The sequence below is a fragment of the Thalia democratica genome, chromosome 5, assembly GCF_965202585.1.
Source record: "Thalia democratica chromosome 5, ktThaDemo2.hap1.1, whole genome shotgun sequence".
Taxonomy (NCBI): domain Eukaryota; kingdom Metazoa; phylum Chordata; class Thaliacea; order Salpida; family Salpidae; genus Thalia; species Thalia democratica.
The window spans coordinates 27,663,114-27,684,282 of NC_139169.1; the positions used below are offsets into that span (position 1 = coordinate 27,663,114).

The 21,169-nt window shown below is 25.1% G+C and overlaps 1 protein-coding gene across 1 annotated transcript; it reads left to right on the forward strand.

Annotated features, from left to right (window-relative positions):
- The first annotated feature begins 1,358 nt into the window (after positions 1–1,358).
- Positions 1,359–11,921, forward strand: LOC145836519 (uncharacterized). The gene is made up of 9 exons (XM_082944315.1): positions 1,359–1,535; positions 4,616–4,785; positions 5,229–5,329; positions 5,688–5,813; positions 9,259–9,450; positions 9,737–9,903; positions 10,258–10,433; positions 10,796–10,990; positions 11,356–11,921. The coding sequence occupies exons 1-9, from the start codon at positions 1,379–1,381 to the stop codon at positions 11,569–11,571; spliced, it is 1,500 nt and encodes a 499-aa protein (XP_082800441.1). The 5' UTR covers positions 1,359–1,378; the 3' UTR covers positions 11,572–11,921.
- Positions 11,922–21,169: the final 9,248 nt, after the last annotated feature.

Consider the following 21,169-nt stretch of genomic DNA (forward strand, 5'->3'; position numbering starts at 1 on the left):
ATATACTACAGAATTATTTTTGATTAATTACTTTAAAAACGTGTGAGAAGTCCAAGGGTTTTTATAATTAATCTGCTTTAAACAGATTACATAGAAAAAAAATAAGTTTTTACTTGTTTTTTAAAAGCTTAATTTCAAAGTATTAGCAATAGTGTTTCAAATATTAAACGTTTTAATAACAACACTTAGTAAATAATATTTCTAAGCTTAGTAACAGTCTAAGTGTATATCTTAAAAAGTAGCTGAATAAACATTTATTTTTGGACTTGAATAAAAGGAGTAATTTGTATTTTTGTAGTAAAAGCTGATGATAACTTTTGTAGTTGCATAAAATAATGCTCTCAAAAGTTTAAAGATTGTTTTTTTTTTGTCTAAATCTAGTATTGATCTTAAAGTATTGTTTTATTTAAATTTTCTTTTTTAGTTTCGTGAGTTTAATCTTATTTTGAAATTTTTAAACATACTTTTTGTATTTTAAATTTATATTTTTTAATTTTTACATTAGACTATAATATATTTTCATAAAAAAGTTGTAATTTTAGTAATAAGTTTTTAAACTTGTAATTTAATTTTAAATGATTTTATTTCTAACAAGTTTTATATAACAAAAAGGCGTAGGTAGCAGTAATTGTGGTTCGATGCAGCTGTAACTTGTAACTTAAAAAATAAAATACGTGTTTCTTAACTTCTGTTTCATATTTTATAATATTTGTGCCTTTGAAATTTTAGTCGCTTGCTTTTGTTTTTAAAATACTTTTTTATAACTGCGCTATATTTCTTACTAAATCTAAAAAAAATTGTTTATTATTTTAAACAGTACGAAAAATAGTTTATTTTTAGATGTGCTTTACACTTTTAAAGGTAACATGTTTTAAAAAATTCTGGTTAGACAGTTTTTTTTTATAAATTATTTTATATAAAGACTAACGTTTATTCAGATCTTTTTACGTTTTTACTAATAACTATCTATTATTATAACTGTGAAGTAAAGAAAAAACTTGAAACAATATAACTGATAATAATTTTCTGTTAGATTCCAAATATGTTTAGTCTAGTTAATTTTACTTTTAAAGAGGGTTTACAAAACAAGTTAGTTTGTTAGACTAGTACTAGTTTAATTTCTGTCAATTAAATTTCTGGACTTGACAAAAACTTTAAAAACTAATGGTCCCCTTATAGTAGATATCGCCCCTTTATTATCTATTTGTCCTTTTAAATTTTTCATAGTTACTAGCTATTACCTCACTTACTAGGTATTTTAACCAAGTGTTCCACTTACTTTGGAAAACCGTGGCTTAAAACAACTATAGTTATAAAAGTATTTATTTATCCAGTAATTAAAAACAATAATAGTTATAGCTTTAAACAAATACACACAATGGAAGCGAGATTCGCCCGTCTCAGAAACTACTCACACCACAACATGTACAACAACATGACACTGGAGGGGGATCCCCTGATGTGTGATACAACACAGGAATTTCACGTGGTTCAAAACATCGTCACTATTTTCATTGGGCTGATGATTATATTAGGTAAGCTTTGATTTTTGTATTTTTTGTTGGTTTTAAATATTTTCATAGAATTAAGTAAACAAATGTTTTGTTATTTAATTATCTATTAGTTTGTTTGAAATAAATACCAAGTTATGGTGCCTTGTAATTTACATTTCTGTCAAGTTGGTTTTAATTAGATGATGACTTTGCACATTGTTTACTAAACTAAATACTAGAGTGGTAAAATATTTTTTTGTTCGAAAACTTTTAAATAAAAAGTGCATTTATCATTTACCATTAATATAAAAAATGTAAATTAATAAAAGCAAAGTAAAAGTAACTATAGTTTACCTGCACTTGACTAATTGAAATGCTAATAAATTTTAATTGTTTGAAAATTATTAATTTGTACATACAGTTGCTTAGTTTTATATGAACTAAATAGTCTTATCAGTGTGATATAAGTACTTTTTAAGTTTATTATACAAATATATGTATCTAAACATAGTCAGACTTGTAAACACATAAATTTAAATATTGCTATTAAACTCGATGAAATTCGTGCCATATTAGTATTATGAAAAGATTAAAGACAAATAATTTAAATTGTATAAGTGACGTAGATAAAAAACTTAAGTATTTAATTTTAAAACAAAATGGTACTTAATTTTTTATGTGAATTTTAAATTATAGTTAAGTACAAATTCCATAGTAAATTAGCTAGATTTTTTTTTTAATTTCCAGTATACTTAATTAAATTAGCTAAATATTATGAATTGCATTAAACTTTAAACAAAGCATTTTGTTTAAATTTTGTTTAACTTTATTTAAACTAATTTTACAAGTTTTTGATGAATATTAAAGTATGCAGTTTAAAACTTATTACCAATAAAAACATTTCTATAAAAATTAAGGTTCAAATTCTTCACATTTAATTTGATAAAAGCATACAAATTACATACGCACATCTGACAATTAGAACATGCGTGCGAACATTGTGTTTGTTGCAGTTTTCAATTAAAATAAATTGTATGACGCATTTATATGATTTAATTTGATTGTCAGCCCTTTATAAGTCGATTTTTTTTAGTAAAATTTCAAATAGATTTTACTGCAAAAAAACCTTTAAGGCAAATAGGTCAAAATTTAAAAGCTATTAAGAATTGTTAATTGTCAAAGTTTAAAAACTTAATGTAATTTTTGAAAATAAAAAAGAAGTATAAATATTTTCTTAGTTTATAATAACAAAATCTGGGAACAAAATAAATTTTAATCAAAGGTGTAGTAGACATTTTGAATACCGATAAAAACTTGTATAGCCTTTTCAAACCCTATTAATTACCACATTTAGTTTAGTAACAAAGTTTAACCTATTTTTTAAGATTTTAAGCAATTGAAATTCAAAAAAAATTGCACAAATGTTACATTTTCCGCTCATTTACCTGATCTTCAGCAATTAGCAGATGCACTAGCTACTTTTGTTTTGAAAGCTAATCACCGACAAAAGATACCTCACAACGCGTTATGACGTCATACTAAGCCACTTGATTGAATCAATCTTTTCCTGATTGCATGTTGAAGCCAAGCGAAGATTAAAAAGTTGGCAACGAAATCAACATCCCTTTGCAAATAAAACAACCCCTTAAGTTTTTGAAACTTCTGCAAATGTGTTTATATGAATTTTGTGACTTCATAATAAAAAGAACAATCCTTTCACCTATAAACTTGCTAACAACCCCTACGTTTTTAAATTCGAATGCACAACAATTTGTGACGTCATAAAACATTAAACTAAGCGGATTAAGCGATCAGTAATTACAAGGCTGCCAATTTGTTTACAAGAACGCCAAATTTTAATTGTTGATTGACAAAAAGTTCCAATGTGTTGGTTTTTGATAAACTTGCTTTGAACTCAAGCGGTTTTGATACGTGTTTGTGACGTTTTAACACGTAATTAGCTGTTAAAAGCGTAATCTGTTCAGTTTTGATCTCACCCGTGTTGACTATTAAAGTGTTACTTTATAGTTTCGATCAGGTTAAAGTGTTATTTAGTTAGTACATCTAAGATGAAAACAAACCAGCTTAAGATTAATATTGAGCATTAAAGTGTTACTAGTCTTGTTTTGTTTTTTAATATATTTAAGATATTTAAAGCAAGCAGCTTAAGAAGTATGAAAAAGACAAGAAAAGTACATGCACAACATAAAATAAACAGATTTAAATTTTTAAAGTTTATTCTACTCAATCGCTTCGCTTTGCTATCGTTATATACGCTAATTGGTTTATAATGACTAACTGACTTATAGTTTCCAAAACAAGTTTACAATTATTTTTTGAACTTTAACAACGAAACTGTATTTTGCTTAAATTAAGTTTAAAAAATTCCTTTTAAAATAAAAGTATTAATTATTTTACAAAAATACTTACCTAATGCTTACAACTTTAAGCTTATGTAACATTACAAGTTTTGCTACTTAGATTTGAAGAACTACATGGAAAATTTATACAAACTTGTGTTAATAAATACAACATAACATAGTGCAATATATCAATGTACATTAACTGTGCAAATGCTTAATATAAACATGTTACAAATTACGTATATATTTTGTTGTATAAGGTCACGACATTTATGTTTTACACTTGAAGCAATGCAATTATTTTAGTTATACTTGTTAGCAAAATTATTGCAATTCATGTTGTTTAAATTTGGAAGTTTTTTTTTAGTTTTATCAGTAAGGTATGTACATTCTTTATAAAAGAAGTTTAAATTTACAACTATGTATTTCGGAAATGTCTGTGTAAATTTTATAACAAGTATGTAAAGTTTAAACTTTGCATTTTTGTTGTAACATAAATTTGCATAAGTTTTTGATTTAGTTATAAAACAATTCAGAAGTTTGGAGTGAAGCTGCATAAAATTCCATGTTACGCACCTTTTTTTTAATCGTCAAATAGTAGTACAATTGTTTTCATTATATACGCATGAATTGAATGTATAGCAGTAAAATAAGTTTTAAAGTAATAAATATGTGTTTAAATATTTTCAAAGTTTTTCATAGTTTTTACACTTTTCCCAGATTCAAAAAATATTCTTTATCATATTAATAATGCAACAGGTAACGCTTTGGTGTTGACCGTGCTTTTAAAATTTCCCGCCAAAAACTTCGTGCCACTAAACTGGCTTTTGTGCCACTTGGCTCTTTCAGACACTATAATGGGAGGTACAGTATTTTGGTGGTACGGAATTGCTGAGTTGATAGTACTGCCAATCAGCATGACTGTTAAGGTTTATATTTTTAAAAAGTTTTATTCATATCCTTTCAAATTTACTACTTAACATGTACTTAATTTAAAAAAAAGTTACTTTAAAGTCCGAATACTTTTTAACTTTAAGAAAAGTAAGTATTATAATATTATCACTTTGTTTAAGCATATCTGTTAAAGTTTGGTAATTTTTGTTTAAGCTTTTGTACATTTATGCTCTATATATCACTAGTATCAGTGTCAAAGTTAAATTAACTTTATTTTCTTAGAGACTTTTTAAGTAGAGTTAAAAGTCATAATACTTAAAAGTTAACTATAAATAACAATAAGTATGTTGTGTTACTGTCTTTCAAACTGTTTTATGTCATTTACACTTCCAAATCAAGCTTCCATTCTTTTAACTTTGTCAGATTTTATCTGTTATCAGACTGCAGTTCATAATTAATCTGATAAAATTAATAACAGCCTGTTGCGTTTGGAGTTGCAGTTGTAGCTATTGTATGCTCAATGTCTGGTTTGATGTTGATATCTTTGGACAGATATCTTCTTATTTTCTACAATATCAAGTTTGTTGAGACAAGTTTTCATTATATTAAAGATATAATATTACCATATACTTTAAGGTTTTTGTAAGAATAAATACTGTTTATAAATAAAACTTCAAGAACTAAAACAGTTATTTTTCAAACATAAAGAATATTTCAAAATAATTGTTTTTAAATTTTTTAAGACTAATGTCTAATTTTAAGTCTTCTTAAAGGTTTTCAGTGTAATAAAATATATAAAGCTATATTATTATGATAACAAGTTTATAGTGTATTTGAAAGAAATGTATGTTTCACTACTTTTTAAAATTGAAACAAAAAATTATTTTTATTATCAAACATAAACATTCAATATCAAAAATATTAATACTTCAAACAGATATACAAGCATAATTTCGAGGAAGAGATTGTCTGTTATTTTGTTCCTAGTCTGGGTGATTCCCCTTATTATATTCGTGGTCATACCAGCTAGCGGTTGGTCCTGCGTCTATGAGTGCGATTGCAGGTGAGGAGAAAACTTAAAAATTTAGTTTAATGCTAAAAGTATTAAATTGAGCATACAGTACCATAACTTGCAAACTACAACTCAACGTATGTTGATGCTTATAAACTTTATTATAAAAATTAACATATAATTAGAATATTTCATGACTAAAAAATTTCAAATTTCATTAAAGTGCTAATTTATTTTTACTTAACTTTATTTATTTAAAAGCCTTCAGAGTTTAAAGAAATATTTCATACAGTTTTCCAAAAAGATATTTTGAAAATTATTTCGGTTTGAAAATGTATTAGGAACAAATATTTTTAATTATGTTAGTTGAGAAAAGCCCCATTTTGAATAAAACTTGGACTTTTCTTTTTTAAATCAGACTAATGGTTTTATTTTGATAGGCAAAAGAACAGTAGGTATAACTTTATATTTTAAACAATTTTGAATAGTATTTTGAAATAAGAACTAGAAAAGTTTTTTTTTTTTCAAAGACTAATAAGCTGCAACTAGCATTTGAGTTTAAAGTTTTTAGATATTTAAACTGTCTTTTTTTTAATAAATGGTTTAGTAAAAAGTTTACATACATTTTATTACTATAATAAAGTAAGTTAATTTAAACTTTAGTTTACTTATTTTCAGCTAAATGTTTTAAATTTTTGTTATAAACATTATTAGCCATTTACAACTAAATCGTTGTTTTTAAGTTGCTAGAATTTATATTTAAACATTAAAATTTAAATAAAAATACGTTTCCAATAAAAAAGCAACATTTGTCAGTATAAAACGTACTTCAACGAACTTATGACAAAGATAAAAGATAATTTATGAAAGTTTTTAGCGATTAATAATGTTTGTATATCACCACCTTAAATGGCTTTTTAAAATCTTTATGTAATATATAATTTGTGATTTATGTTATTGCTTCATTATTTTCTACAAAAACAACATTAAATCGACCTTTTAGGCTGTCATACAAGTTTATACGACTTGATTTTTTTTTAATATAAAAGGCAAAAGTTAAAATTTAGTTTTAAATATTTTTATTTTATTGTGTTAAATATGATTAAAACCTAGTGTTACGATAAAATAAAAATTTTAGTCAGAAAATTGTTCGGTTTAAATTTTTTTTTAATTAGGTTTGAATGTCATAAAGAATATTTGTCAGTAGTTGACTTTTATTTTTATCGACAGTTTAAATGCTAAGTAGTTTTATTCAAAATGGGTTTTTTTTTCAACTAATATAGTTGAAAATATTTCTTCCTAATGAATAAATAACTTTCAAAAACTACATAAGGCTTTTCGTTCATATTTAATTCAATTTCAAAATTACAAATTGACCTTTGTAATTTAGCAACTTTTTAAATACAATAACAAATTGCCTAAATGGAAGTTTAATTAATACAAAACAGCAATAAATTAGTCAATTGGTTACAAACAACTAGCAAGTGACGTCATTATTTTTGCCAATTTCAAAGCGACTTTATGCATTATTAACTCGTTATTTCCTTCTCAGCTCATTGCAGGTAGTAGGCAGTAAACAAAACGTTTTCGCTTAACGTTTTAATTATACACTTTTAAACTTATTTGATATATCTATATTATTTAGAACGTTTCCCGAAATGAAAAGCACACATTGTAAGTAACTTAAACCTATTTTAAAAGCTTCATTAGTTGCTTAAAATGAATTTGCTCCGTTTTGACAAGTTTCAACCTACTTTCAAGGTTTTAGTTCATTTTATACTGTTGTGCATTTAATTATAATCATTTATTAAGTTTTAACAATTAAGCATAAACAACAATGAGAGGGAAAATTAAAGAAAAAAAAATCTTGTTTTTATAATTTTTGTAGCATATTCAGGATGTGTAAAATTCTCAACCAAAATTTGATATAATCGTTGTCATTAGTGTTACGTAACTAAATTTTGATGAAAAACTGAATAATTTGTTTTCAAAATGAACATTCAAAAATATGCAATTTTAATATCCGATTTTTTTCACTTTTGATTCAGATTTCGGCTAACCCGAAAAGAAAAGATATACGGTTCGAGAATTACACTATTGCTAAACACATATTTCTAAAAAAAGTAGTGTATAGACTTACTATTGTTATCTTAGTTTAATATTTGTTACTACTCTACTACTGCTTATTATTCACACCTTTAGCTTAAATTAGTATTGATATAGTATTGAGTACAATTGTTTATACTTTTATAATTTTGGTCCGAAGAAAATTAATAAAGAATCTTACTAAGTTTCAAAAACTAATTCTTGTTCGTTTTAAACTATTTTTTTTAAAGCTATATTTAACCTTTAAAACATAGTTTGTTTCGCAAAAATAAAAAAAACGAAAGCAACTTAATTTTCAAAACTTTAAACAAAATATTTTATGAAATTGTTGTTGCTCAGAAAAAATAACAGCTGTGTTATTTATCTAAAATTAAAAATAATTCAAACTATTGGAAATACTTCACAACAACATACTTATAAACTAATTAAACATGTTATTTATCAAAACAGTTTGGTTAAAATTATTGATTGCTTTTGTTGTCATAACACATAGTTTTGACCGCACATTTTTCGAGCCATAATTTATTACAGGTTTGTGTATGACAAAAAAAGATATATATAAACATTAAAAAGCAAAGCATATACATAATAACCACTAATGTTATCTTTTCAAACAAAAGCAAAAGCTTTAGTTACCTAAAAGTTACAAACTGTTTAAAAAAAAATTGTAGTTTTTTTTTTTTCTAATTGTAATAAAAAAAAAATGTTTTATTTTAATCAAAGTACAAAACACTATATAAATATTTTTTGGAAATAATTAACTTCACTTACTCTCTAAAATTTTCAGTGTTTTAAAGTCAACCAAGATAATAAATGTATTTGTGGTCATTTTTAACAGCGTACTTTTATTTGAGACTAACATCTTTTATTTAAATTAATGCCATATTTCAAGGTTTTTATTTTAATTTTAATAGTAACTGAAACAATTATGTATTTACTCGATTGTTTTTTTTTATGTGTACTTCAATTATATAAAGCTATAATTGAGATGTTAATTTTAAAGTACACAACTTACTATGATGAATAATGCTTAACCTTATAATTACTGCTTACATGTTCCTGAGTCTTAAAAATACTATATAAAAGTTAAACGATTATTCATATATTTTATCAAAGTGCACAATAATAAAAAAGTGTATACTTTTACACAGAATGCACAATATAGCACTGGATGACGTATACTGTTTCCACACAACTTGCTCCCAAATCTTTAATTATTATAACATTACTTAGCAAAACTAAACAAAAGATTTCACATAAAAAACAAACTCATTCATGTTATTTATACTTTATATATTCCAGAGTACATGACATAGCGAATTATATTGCTTCCAAACCACCTTGAATATAATATAACAGTTAGTACTTTATTATATTTTTATTTTTTCAGAGTGCACAACATAGCGTCTGATGACGTGTACTGCTTCCACGCCGCCTGCTCCCAAATCTTCCCTCCCCTCACAAACCTCATGATGTTCCTCGTGTCAATTTACTTCCTCATACTGTTCGCAATCACCACCACCCTGTACACCGTCATGTTCTACAAGGTGTGGGACAAGTTGAAAGCTTTCAGGCACGCGAGGTGAGTGGTTGAAACACTTTGTTGGCTTTCGTAGAAAATAACTGTTTGAATTTGGTTATAAGAATGTTTACTAATTTAAATACTTTATATATATGAAATAAAAACTAGTCTATATGAAAAATCATCACTGAACATTAGATGCAAGCAAGCTCAGCTATAACATACTGTTTTTAAAACTGAAAATAAAAACAAATCAAAAACATCCATTAAAATTCTTTATTAACTGTTTTAAGCAAACAAAATTACACAAAATTTAAAAGATAAAAACAACAAGTTAATTAAACAGGGGCTCGGTGAAAAGCAACACTTCTGAATTTTCCAAATCCACCAACTCTGCTGTGATGTCACACTCTGATGACGTCAGCAGCTCGGAAGTTACCAACAACAACAAGAGTGACGTCATAAAGCCCGTTAATAAGAACCTGCAGAATGTTGCAACCGGTAACAGCATAGGTTTATTGATGTTTTATTTAAAGATGAAAAATAACAACCTTTTTTTTATGTATAAATCTTAAATTTGAATTGATTCCTGTGTTGAAACTGATTTTACAATACATTTTTTTATTTATATACAAACATATATATTTTTAAAATAAAAGACAGGGTATTATTCGTATAAAATTGATACTGTTTTATATTATAACTTACAGAATAACCTGATAAGTTTAAACAATTTATCAAAGTTTTACTAAAACAACATAACAATAGTAGTTATTAAATTAAGCTGCATAATAGTTAACAGTAATAACTAAAACTTAAATTAAAAAAAAAACTATAGTTTAAGCAAAAACATAAAAAATTAATCAGGTTGGAGACTGAGCAGTTCGGAACCATCCGAGCTCAAGGAGCCCTTGTCACCTAGGAAATCACCCTCCGAAATGTCCCCATCTTCTCCGGTTACCAAGGATACCAGGGTAGAGTACACTAGGAGTCCCAGGTTTAACGCTTCGATGAGAGTCAAGGATGGAGTTACTGTCGGAGAGGTTAATTGAATTCTAAAATTACAAATGGTTATCTTGTTGTTAATATTAATTGTATTTTAAAGGTGCTATTTTAGTTTATAAGCTGATTGTTTAAATTTTTGCATTTTTGATGAGTTTACCATGTTTTTGATGTTTAAACTTCTTAAAAAAACTTTTTACTGCTTTTGTAACTTTTTATGATTCCATGAATTAAAAAACACAACGCAACAGACAGTATTTGCAAAAACAATTCATCCTTATAATACTATATAAATTGCACTATAAAGGATTTAGAATTTAAGATTTGAAATAACAGAAGTAATAACACGAATAAACTAATTCTTAGTTATCTATCTTAGTTACTACTTATTTCCTTAACACAGATAGGAAACTCAACATTGAGAAGGCGTAGATCCAGAAGATCAAAGTCTAAGAGGAGGGAACTCGAGTTGATGCAGTCCATGTTCATAGTCATCCTCGTCTTCATAATGACGTCACTACCATCAATACTGTTTCTCTTTTACACTTACTTCAACAACCGAAGAGATTTGAAGGAAACTGGCAATATTTTGTTGCAGGTACTTTATTTTAATATTGTCAAAGTTTATGAGTTTTTTGCTTCTTTCTATAAACTTACGTTTCTTTAAACAATTAGAAAAGTACAACAACTTATTTTAAAATTATTCGGTCCAATTTTTTTGTATATATATGTTAGAAATTCCTGCTGCAAACTTTTTATTTTAATCGGCTCGTTCGGTCACATTTGTGACGTAAATTGCTGATACGATAAATTTTATTTGTCTTAAACTTTTAAACAGTTTTTCAAGCTAAATTTTATGTTTTATATCCAACAACTTTAAACGCTTAAGCACTGTAAAGTAAAACTTAATTTCAAAACCATATCTTAAAGAAACATTTACTTTACACTTTTTGTTCTCAACAGATCACAACACTGAATTCACTATTAAACCCGTTCCTGTACTTTTGGAGGATCAAATCAATGAAGAGGAATCTGAAGAAGCTGTTCGCTTGCTACAAGCCCAGAGAAATACTTTCAAAGATGAGAGTATCTGACCTGATGAAACTTGCAACTACGAAGAAAAATAATAACGAAGTTAGAAGCGACTCTGTCTTCGATAACAGGTCCACGCCAATGTGAATGGAAAGAAATTCAAAAAAAAAGTGAAAATTTTTTGGAAAGATATTAAGAGCCACTCAAAACTAAGCAGAAATCAACACAAGTTGGTGCAAACAGAGCAGACTGTTGTAATTAAAGTTTATTTTTTGAATTGTTATTTTTCGTACATAGTTTGTAAATATTTGTATATATTTTTGAATGATCAGCATTAAAAAACTCAAACTCTAAAAAATTTTTAAGTTAGTATAAGCTAAAAAGCGGATCTGTATTTTTAATTAAAGCTATTCTATGTATGTTTGTTTTGTTTATTGTTTATCTTTTTACGATGTACTTTTCTACTTTTCTTTTATTTATTAACTTTGAAAGTTGTTTTCACGTTTACTACATAACTTTGTCAAGTGTCATAAGAATTCAAGAGTATTTAAAAATATTTTGTTTTAAATAAAAAAGTTATTTTTATTTAACAAAAAAATCTACAAATTTATTAGTAAACGTTATATTGTCTAAAGTACTTTCAAAATCTTCTTCAGTAGACAATTAGAACTTCTAATTAGAAGTTCTAATTGTCTACTGAAGAAGATTTTGAAAGTACTTTAGACAATATAACGTTTACTAATAAATTTGTAGATTTTTTTGTTAAATAAAAATAACTTTTTTATTTAAAACGATCGATAAAGGCAAAAAAATCACAAAGAACTTCACACAACCAAGGGAAGATTTGAGACACTTAAAACTAAAATATTCTTACTGTAAAAATATTTTGTAAATCAGACAATAGTACAATTATACTTAATCAGCTTTAGTTAACAAATATTTAAGAAAAACATTTTTTTTTTCATTTGTTTTTTTAACACGTGTGTACTTGACTGCGGTAATTGCTTTATTTATTTTTCTATTACTTCCTTTAAGTCGGTTGACTGATTTATTGCTGTTTTTGTGTTATTTGTTAAAACTATTTACATAACTTTGTGATTGCCAATAAGTTAAACAAACTTGTTCAAACTATTTTAAGAGCTTATTTTAAGCTAAAAATACTTGGAGTAAAGCTTGTTTATTGTAGTTTAAGATTCTGGTAAGACTTATAAAAGCTTGTTTTTATGAATTTTAAAGTTTAAAGTTTATAAGTTGTTAGTTTTAACTAAATGATTGAAATACTTTTAGTAAGTGTTGTGTTAAACTTTTATTGTGTCTTGCTGGTAAAAAGGTACAATAAAAAATATAAGCTAAAATACTAGAAGTAAAGCTTATTTAGTAAAATATTTTAAATCTACTGAAGTTCTATAGTTGGTAATTTGTCAGTTTTAATTAAATGAATTAAAACTTTTTATTTAGTGTTGTTTTAAACTTTTATTATATCATTTTACTGTTTTACCACTGCATTTATATAATACTTTTTTTTATATAAATAAACAATAAAACAAATTAAAAAAAAAACATTCAAGTGAAATTTTACTTAAGTTTTCTTGTTAATTGTACAACCTTTACTATTTGATTAAATCAGGTTAAGTAACGTTTATCTTGACTTAATGTGAAAAAAAGCTAATAACTTATTTAAAAGTATTAGAATATAGAATTTAAAATAAATAAGGTTTAGCTATATAAAAAAAGTGTAAAAGTTATACAATGTTTGATAGTACGCATTAAAATTCCTTTAAATAAACATATAAACTAAAATTTTACTGCTCTTTGTTTATGTACTCCCATGGATCACAGAATCCAAAAACTCTCTATTTAAACTAACGTGTTTAAGCTGACTTATCAACATAAATGTTTAGTTCATAATTCATTAGCTCATCAAAACGATTTTGGTTTACACAAACTTAAAATAGTTTCAGCATAAATAGGACTTAAAAATAATTGTATGAAAACTAATGAGCTTGCACTACTATTGAAAGTAAGTTGTTGTAGCACGTTGCGAACTTAAAAACAGCGACAAGTTCAGTTTGTCAAATTTTCTGTTTAATGTACTAAGAAAAAAAAAACTGAGATAAGTATGTATTAGAAATGTAAAAACAAAAGTACTTTTACAAAATAAAAACAAACCAGAAGTTTCTTATATGCTTTTGATTTTTTTTATTTAATATAAAATCAACGATAGTGGTTTATTTCTATTTCTAAAGCTAAAACATACAAGACAACTTTAACCGTTAAAATTCAGTATGTGCAGCTAAAGAACTGCAAAGAGTCTAATTGTTTAATCTAGTTTCGAAAAAGTAATGTGAACTTTAGGACCTGTGTAATTGGACAAGTAGTAATTTCAAGCCTAGTCTTTCTATTTATATTACTTTTATCTTAATATGAATAACGACTAGTGATAACACTAAAAATTTTGACCTAAATATCTTTAAAATGGATTACTTAATACCAACTCCTCATTTCAAACCATTTCTTGAACATTAAGTGAATACATAATAATTTACAGCCTTAAAATTTTATTTTAAGTTAATTTAATAAGGATAAAAAAAGGCTTCTGGTCCAAGGACCTGGTGCACGAAAAAACCTTTCGGTTATCGAGTCATACACCAGAACAGTTTAACGTCATATCCAGGACACTAACTAAACAAGAACTAGTGAAAATACTATAAATCTGGTTTAACCCTATCAGTTTACAATAAACTAATTTTGCACGAGTAAAAGAAGCTGTTAACATTTCAAGTTTGTATTAAGTATGTATTTCAATTAAACATCGCAAGCACGTGAAGCATGCAAACTCGATTAAACAACAGGAAACAACATCGATTGTCAGCTCACGACAAGTATTATGACGTCATAACTACACGTGTTACACATGTATCTTAAGCGATGGTTGTGAAACATGGAAGGTGATTGCGAAATGTGTCTGATAATGAAATAAGTTTGCACTGCAATTTATTACGATGCTGCATTTTAATAACCTATACTATTTAAAACATTTTGTTTTAAAACTATCAATTCAAAAGGCCCAACAACTTTTTCAGATACTCTAAAGTATTTTATACGATAGATAAATATCAACGTGTTTAGTAAACAATTGTAAATGTTAGGTTTAGTAAGTTGTATAAATGTATCTGATAATCAAACAAGTCTAGACTGCAAGTAATTACCATGCAGCTATTCTTGTAATCTGTAAAGTTTAAATGTAAAGATAAAAACAAACATTATTACGCCAATTTTTATTGTTAATTTTTACAAAAACGAACAAAACAGTTATTAAGTCTAATTTTCATTAACGATTACCACAGAAAAAAATAAAAATTTTGAAAAAGTTTTGTTTACTTATACAAATCAAAAAGGTTTAAGAATTCTTTTTATACATGGAAAAGTTTTAAAACTACTATAAAGTGCTAATTTGTTTATATAATTTATAACCTAATTATAAAAATATTTATTTTTAGTTAATATAATTTTTACAGTCTTGAAGTATAATTAGGGATAATACTATTCTAACTTAAAAATATAAACTTTTAAAATGCTACAAAGTCAAAATAGTTACAGAATTTATAAAGTTATATTATAACAGGTGCTATTTATTAGCTTAGTAAAATTCTATGTTAATATGAAGAAAAATAAATTTATAATGTTGAAAAATAGATATTTAAAAACTTAAGTTTTCTTTTTATAAACGGATAAGAAGTATAACCAATTAAATCCTTTTGTAAATGCGGAAAGACAAGTTCTACCCAATTAAGGTCTGTAAATTATTGATAAGAACAATAAGCTTTTTTTTTGTAGCTTAATATTTTATAGCTTCTATTTCCCGATAGTCCACAAGTTGAGTTTTTCAAAAGCAATAGATATTTTGTTAACTATTTTGTAAAAATATCATCACATTGTTATTAGCTTCAAATTAAAAGGAAATTTTTAGAAGTTTTTTCATCTTAAACCATTTAATTTTTTTAGACAAATAAATAACCAAACTGTAACAAAATATTTTTTATTTTTTTTATTTTTAGTTATTTATTAGTGCAAAGAAAGTCTATTAACTTAATAACTTAATGTTTAAAATACATTATGTTAAGTAAAAATAATGATAAAAATGAGAGCTTCTATGAACGTACTTTTATTAACAACTGGTTAAAATATATTAGATTTTTTAGAAGTTATTGGCTAATTAAAATATTAAATTTAGGAAAAATGTTAGCATTTTGATATTATTAAAACAGATAAATTTTGGTTATATTTGAAATCGATAAGGTCATAGTTAATGATAGTACTATTTTTTTAATACTACTTGCTTTTTTTACATAATGTAACCAAAGTGTTTTATTATTTTCACCAATGTTGAAATATTAGCTGATTGCACGCAATATTTATTATTAATAACAATCCGCAAAAATTTTTACACAATTAGTGAGCTTTAAACCAAATATTTTTAAATTGACACGAATTTTAAAGTAGTCATCGAGTTTCTGTGAACTTGAATGACCAAATACGTTACGATGTTTTATTAAAATTTTGTTACTTTTTTATTTAATTTAACCAAATAGAAAAACTAGATAAATGTATTTTTTTCGTAAACTTTATGCTTTAAAAAAACTTTATTTTGATTAAACAAAGTATGCTTACGTTTTAGTTATAGATCATTTAATCACTTCTATTCGTAAATATTTTAATTTAAACAATAAAACATTAATAAACATTTACAAAGATCCTTGTTTTGTTCTCTAATACAAAACAGGCTTAAATTCTAAGCATTATAAAATTTAAAAATATATGAAAACAAGTTTTTTTTTGTCTTTCCTTTAAAAATTATCTAAACCTTTATTTGAATATTTAAACCCTTTAACAAATTATAAAAAATATATATAAAATGTATTATAATTAGAATTTAGAAAAAATACATTAGTTTTTCCCAATTATTTGTTTTAATTATAAAAATATGTGTACAAGCCAAACCATTTTAAAATTAAAAAAAAAGAATATAAAAACTCCAACTACATTTCACACAAGTAGAACACAAATGACTGCCTGAAGGTTTTACATAGGTCAAAAAAGTCTTGAAAATTTTTCACAAGCAACTATTTCAACTTCAAAGATACGCGCTGAAATAAATCACTTTACAGAAATAACTCAATTAATACGCATACGCCAATCAAGACACTAATTAGTTTCTGCTTTCAAACACGCGTCTAAACCAGCTAATCTAACCCATCCTCAAAAGGTTTTAAAGTATTTCCAACTAGAAGTTCACTTGGTGTACGAACTAACATCAACATAAACAACTAGTTTGGTTTATAGGTCACCAATATACTCGGCTGGGCGTATCAAACCGTGTTATTATTAGTTTGACTCGTGTGCTTCTTTTTGATAATGTCGTGGTATTTAAGTGTTTACTTTGATAGTGTTAAATTCATTTTATTCGATTTACCTGGTGACTCGTTTTGTACGCTCTAACTATCTATGATTCACAATATACGTTTTTAAAGGTATCATTAAGTATTTTCTTTATTTTAAAAAATATTAAAACACCGTTTATGATTAGAAAATTCAAAAACTTATATCTTTATTTATTTGTTGTAGTTTACTTAGATAATATTTTTGTTTGGTGTTTAAACTTTTTGTTTAATTTAAGAACAAATGTTTACAAACTAAGATTTTTTCAAAGTAAAAGGTTTTTAAAATAGGTTTATAAAAGAATTTTAAGATAAATTCTTAAACATTTTAAGTTGGCTTTTTTTTTTTTTAAATCATTGTGTGAAACTTAATAAGTATGTATCAATGTTTTAAGTTTGCTAAAAACCTAATTTTAATCATGCTTGATCTTAAGAAAGGATAAGTAATTTTTTTACCTTAAAACACTTAAATTTTGAATAGCAATAAATATTTTTGTCGAAACTTTTTAAATTTCCAACCTTAAAAAACAAAAACTTAAGGTATTTTATGTAAAATGTGAATTTTATTTATACCTCACTAACTAAATAAGTATTTTAATATAACATGGTGTTTTATATATTGAAAACGTATGTTTACTAACTAGTTGTAATCTTGTTTTAATTACAACAATTTATATTTTGAAATAGTTTACATTTAACAGCAATATAATTAAGCTATAAACAAGTTAAAACTATAAAGCAATATACTGGTCAAAAGTGTATCTTAAAAAACGCAAATAACACACAACCATGTATAACTTATTACATAAAGCAGTGTCCTGTACTAAAATATAGCTAATAGTGTTTCAAACAAACGTAAATGACATTTAATCTCAAGGGAATCGAAAGTGCTAATTCTGTTTTGCTACCTTCAAACGATTCGTTGTAATCAAAAATCTTTTAATATGTTAGAATACTGCCGGTGGTCAGTAAGTATACTAAGTGGATAACATTTAACATTGTTTATGTATTACATCAATAATGCGGGTTGATTCTCCTATACATCAATGTAATCACTGTGGTTTTAGTACTATATCAAAGTTACAGCCATTAGAACAAGTACGACTTATTCAAAAAGTTATTAATGTTGTATATTATTTTAAAAGTCTAATTCATAAACTCAAAGATCAAGGCGTTGTAAAAGAAAACTGAAAAAGTATATTTAAGCTATTAAGTATTTTTAACTAGAAACATAAAACTTTGTACTCAGTATCTTTTTTTTTTACAATAGACTTTATTTTAAAATGAAGTAAAGTTGTATGTAAAAGCTAAAAAAATATCATAAAAAGATTTGGTTGTACATATTAAACGTTGCAAAACTAAGTATTTTTTTCAATATTCTTGTGTTTGAATAAATATCCACTAAGCATTTAATTATTTTTCTGAAATTTTAACGTTTATCCAAAACCCAAGTTTCTTAGTTTTAAATTAAATAGTATACAAAAAAAAATCAGAAAAACTATTAGTTTCATAAGCTTCAAATCAAAGTTAAACTAATTTTTGCTCAGCTATAAAGAAAAATTAAATTTCTCTCCTTATTCGAAAAAGTAATTAAACTTGAGCTGAACCCCCAATAAGAAACCGCAGAAACCCAGCAGTGATACCTCGATAAGACAATTATTTGTTGCTATTAAATTCAAGACGCCTGTTCAAACAGAAGTATTGCTAGATAGTAAGCAATATGTTAGGGTGGTTTTCCTTTTGTCTCAGAAACAGTTCTAACAATGTAACAAATTCACAGACAATTTGTACTTTGATCAGCTATATTTTTTCATTTTTCTTAGAAATTATCACGTGTTATTTACTTTAACTTTCTAATCTAATAAGTTAAACTGTTTCATTAGTATTTATGAATTGGGTTACGCAACATCGGTTCATAAAACAAAGTTAACTATTTACTAAAAATTTTAATATTCACGTTTATTATTACTCCTTAAGACCAATAAAAAACCAAAATATGTTTTTAACCCCTAAAGTTTTTCATATATTTAAAAAAGCCTCTTATTTTATTACCTTTTAAGTTTCCAGAACAATTACTAATCAGTTTTGAATAAACTACCGATAACTTATCATATTTTTAATTTTTCAAATAACGTTTTAGGTTTTTTTTCCAAAATTAGCTTCTCCACGACACAAAAACGTATAAGTGACATTTTGAATATCATTTACCTTAACTCTTTACCAATTTGCTTAGTTTGTTTGATAGTCATTCCAAAATAACTAAAATAAAATTTAATAAAAATTTATTTATTAACCTTTAGAACTTATTTAAATATTAGTTTTATAGTTTTTCAGCCAACCAATGTATAATCTTTTTATTTATGTTTAAAATTTATCCACCGGTTTTTTCACAACAACATGTATAAAGATTAGAATTTTAGAATATAAAATGTGGATATAAAACCGGAACAAAAAAACTTAAATACGTACAAGCAAAGTTCTGTTATCAATTAAGCTAAAAACTTTATTTACAGAAAAAAAACTTGAGGTATATTTTTGTGGCTTCTATGACGTATGTTCCTGTCAAATGCGGTCAAAATTAGGACAAAATAAAAGTAAAAGATAACAGATTTCTGGAAATTTTACTTTTGATACACTAAAAGTAATACTTTATCTGAAGATTTATTTACATACTTTTTGAATACCTTTATGGTAACATAGTACAGTTTTCAGAAAAATAGTTGCATAACTATTTTACCAGTAAAAAATTTACTCAGTTTTATTTATGGCTTGTTTTTAGCTAAAGCAGACTAAAATAGCTGGGTACAACTTAAGTTTTACATTTGTTTGGTATACTTTGTTTGAATGTTATTAAAACTACCTTTTACCTAATTTCTGTGGAAATAAAACTTATTATAAGCCTAGAACAGTTTTAGTTAGTTTAAAAACTTTACAGATAAAATCAAATCAAAATCTTCGAAATTTTTCTCATTTTTTTTTAAAACAAGTTTTTTTATTTAATTTACTTATCAAATCTAAAAAGCTTTGTCACTGACAAATTTATATAAATTAAAATTATTTACATATACGAGTTAAGCAAAACTTTTTTTTTTTTTTAATTCCTTTATAAATCAGTTGAAATCCTTTTAAACACCATATACTTTTTTTTCTCTTTTTGTACGATTAAGTAGTTATACTTAGCTTATTCAAAATTTATTTGTATTTATTTATAAATCAGTTAAAAACCTTTTAAATATTATGTATATCTTTTATTTCTCTTTTAGAGTGTTTTATTTAAGTAGTTACACTTAGCTTATTTAAAATGTATTTGTATTTCTTTTGCATATTTATTAAGTCATTTAAATTCAAAGCATATTGACAAAACAACTTTTAGAACTTAAATAAACTTTATGTATGTTATTTTCTACAGGGTGTAGATATTATTTTCTTTACTTGTTTTATTTTATTCTGAGTCTATTAAAGCAATTTTATTTATAAATTTCCTATGTTTTAGTTTAAACAAGTATTTATCAAATTTGTTTCAAAAGCTCGGTAAATAATAAAAAATAACAAACTTTCTTTTTTGTTCGATAGCTAAATAAATAATATCGTCGATAAATTCTACTTGAACAATCTTTTTTTTTTACTTGAAAATGTTTATTTAATAAATAAAAGTACTTGTACAATAAATAGAATTTGTTCACTAGATAACTTAAATTATATTTTATTTACAATTAATTGTTTTTATAAACAAAACTGAGGGTTTATTTTATAAAACTTATCAGCTGAAATTTACGTCATCTGAACTCCAAATGACATTTTCAAACCAAGAAAACTTTACACATTGATTTTTAGTATGCATGTTTTGAAAGACATTTGTTAATAATATTTTGTAGACTTAAGAACTTTAAATGCGCAGAAAAAAGTGTTTATTTTTAGATCCTAACATATTGTAAGGGCGTTTGCAGCAATTGTTTAAAACTGCAATTTACACTTTGTTTAATTTTATATTATATTTATACTTTTATTAAACCGAGTTTTATTTGTTTTAAGTATTTTTTTAAACGAGCAAAATGTAAAAACGTTAAAAGTTAGTTGGTAACTGTAAATCGTTTTTTGTGGGTAACGCAATTAGTTTGGTATGTTATTAGATTTTAAACATATGTTTTAAAATACATAACTTTGATCGACACTTCTTAACAAGATACTGCAGACTAAAGCGTTTAAAATAGGAAAAATACATTGTATTTGTATAATAAAACATATTGTGTAGTGCGATTGCAGCAGCTTTAAAACTGCATTTAGCTTATTTTATTTTTTTACTAAAC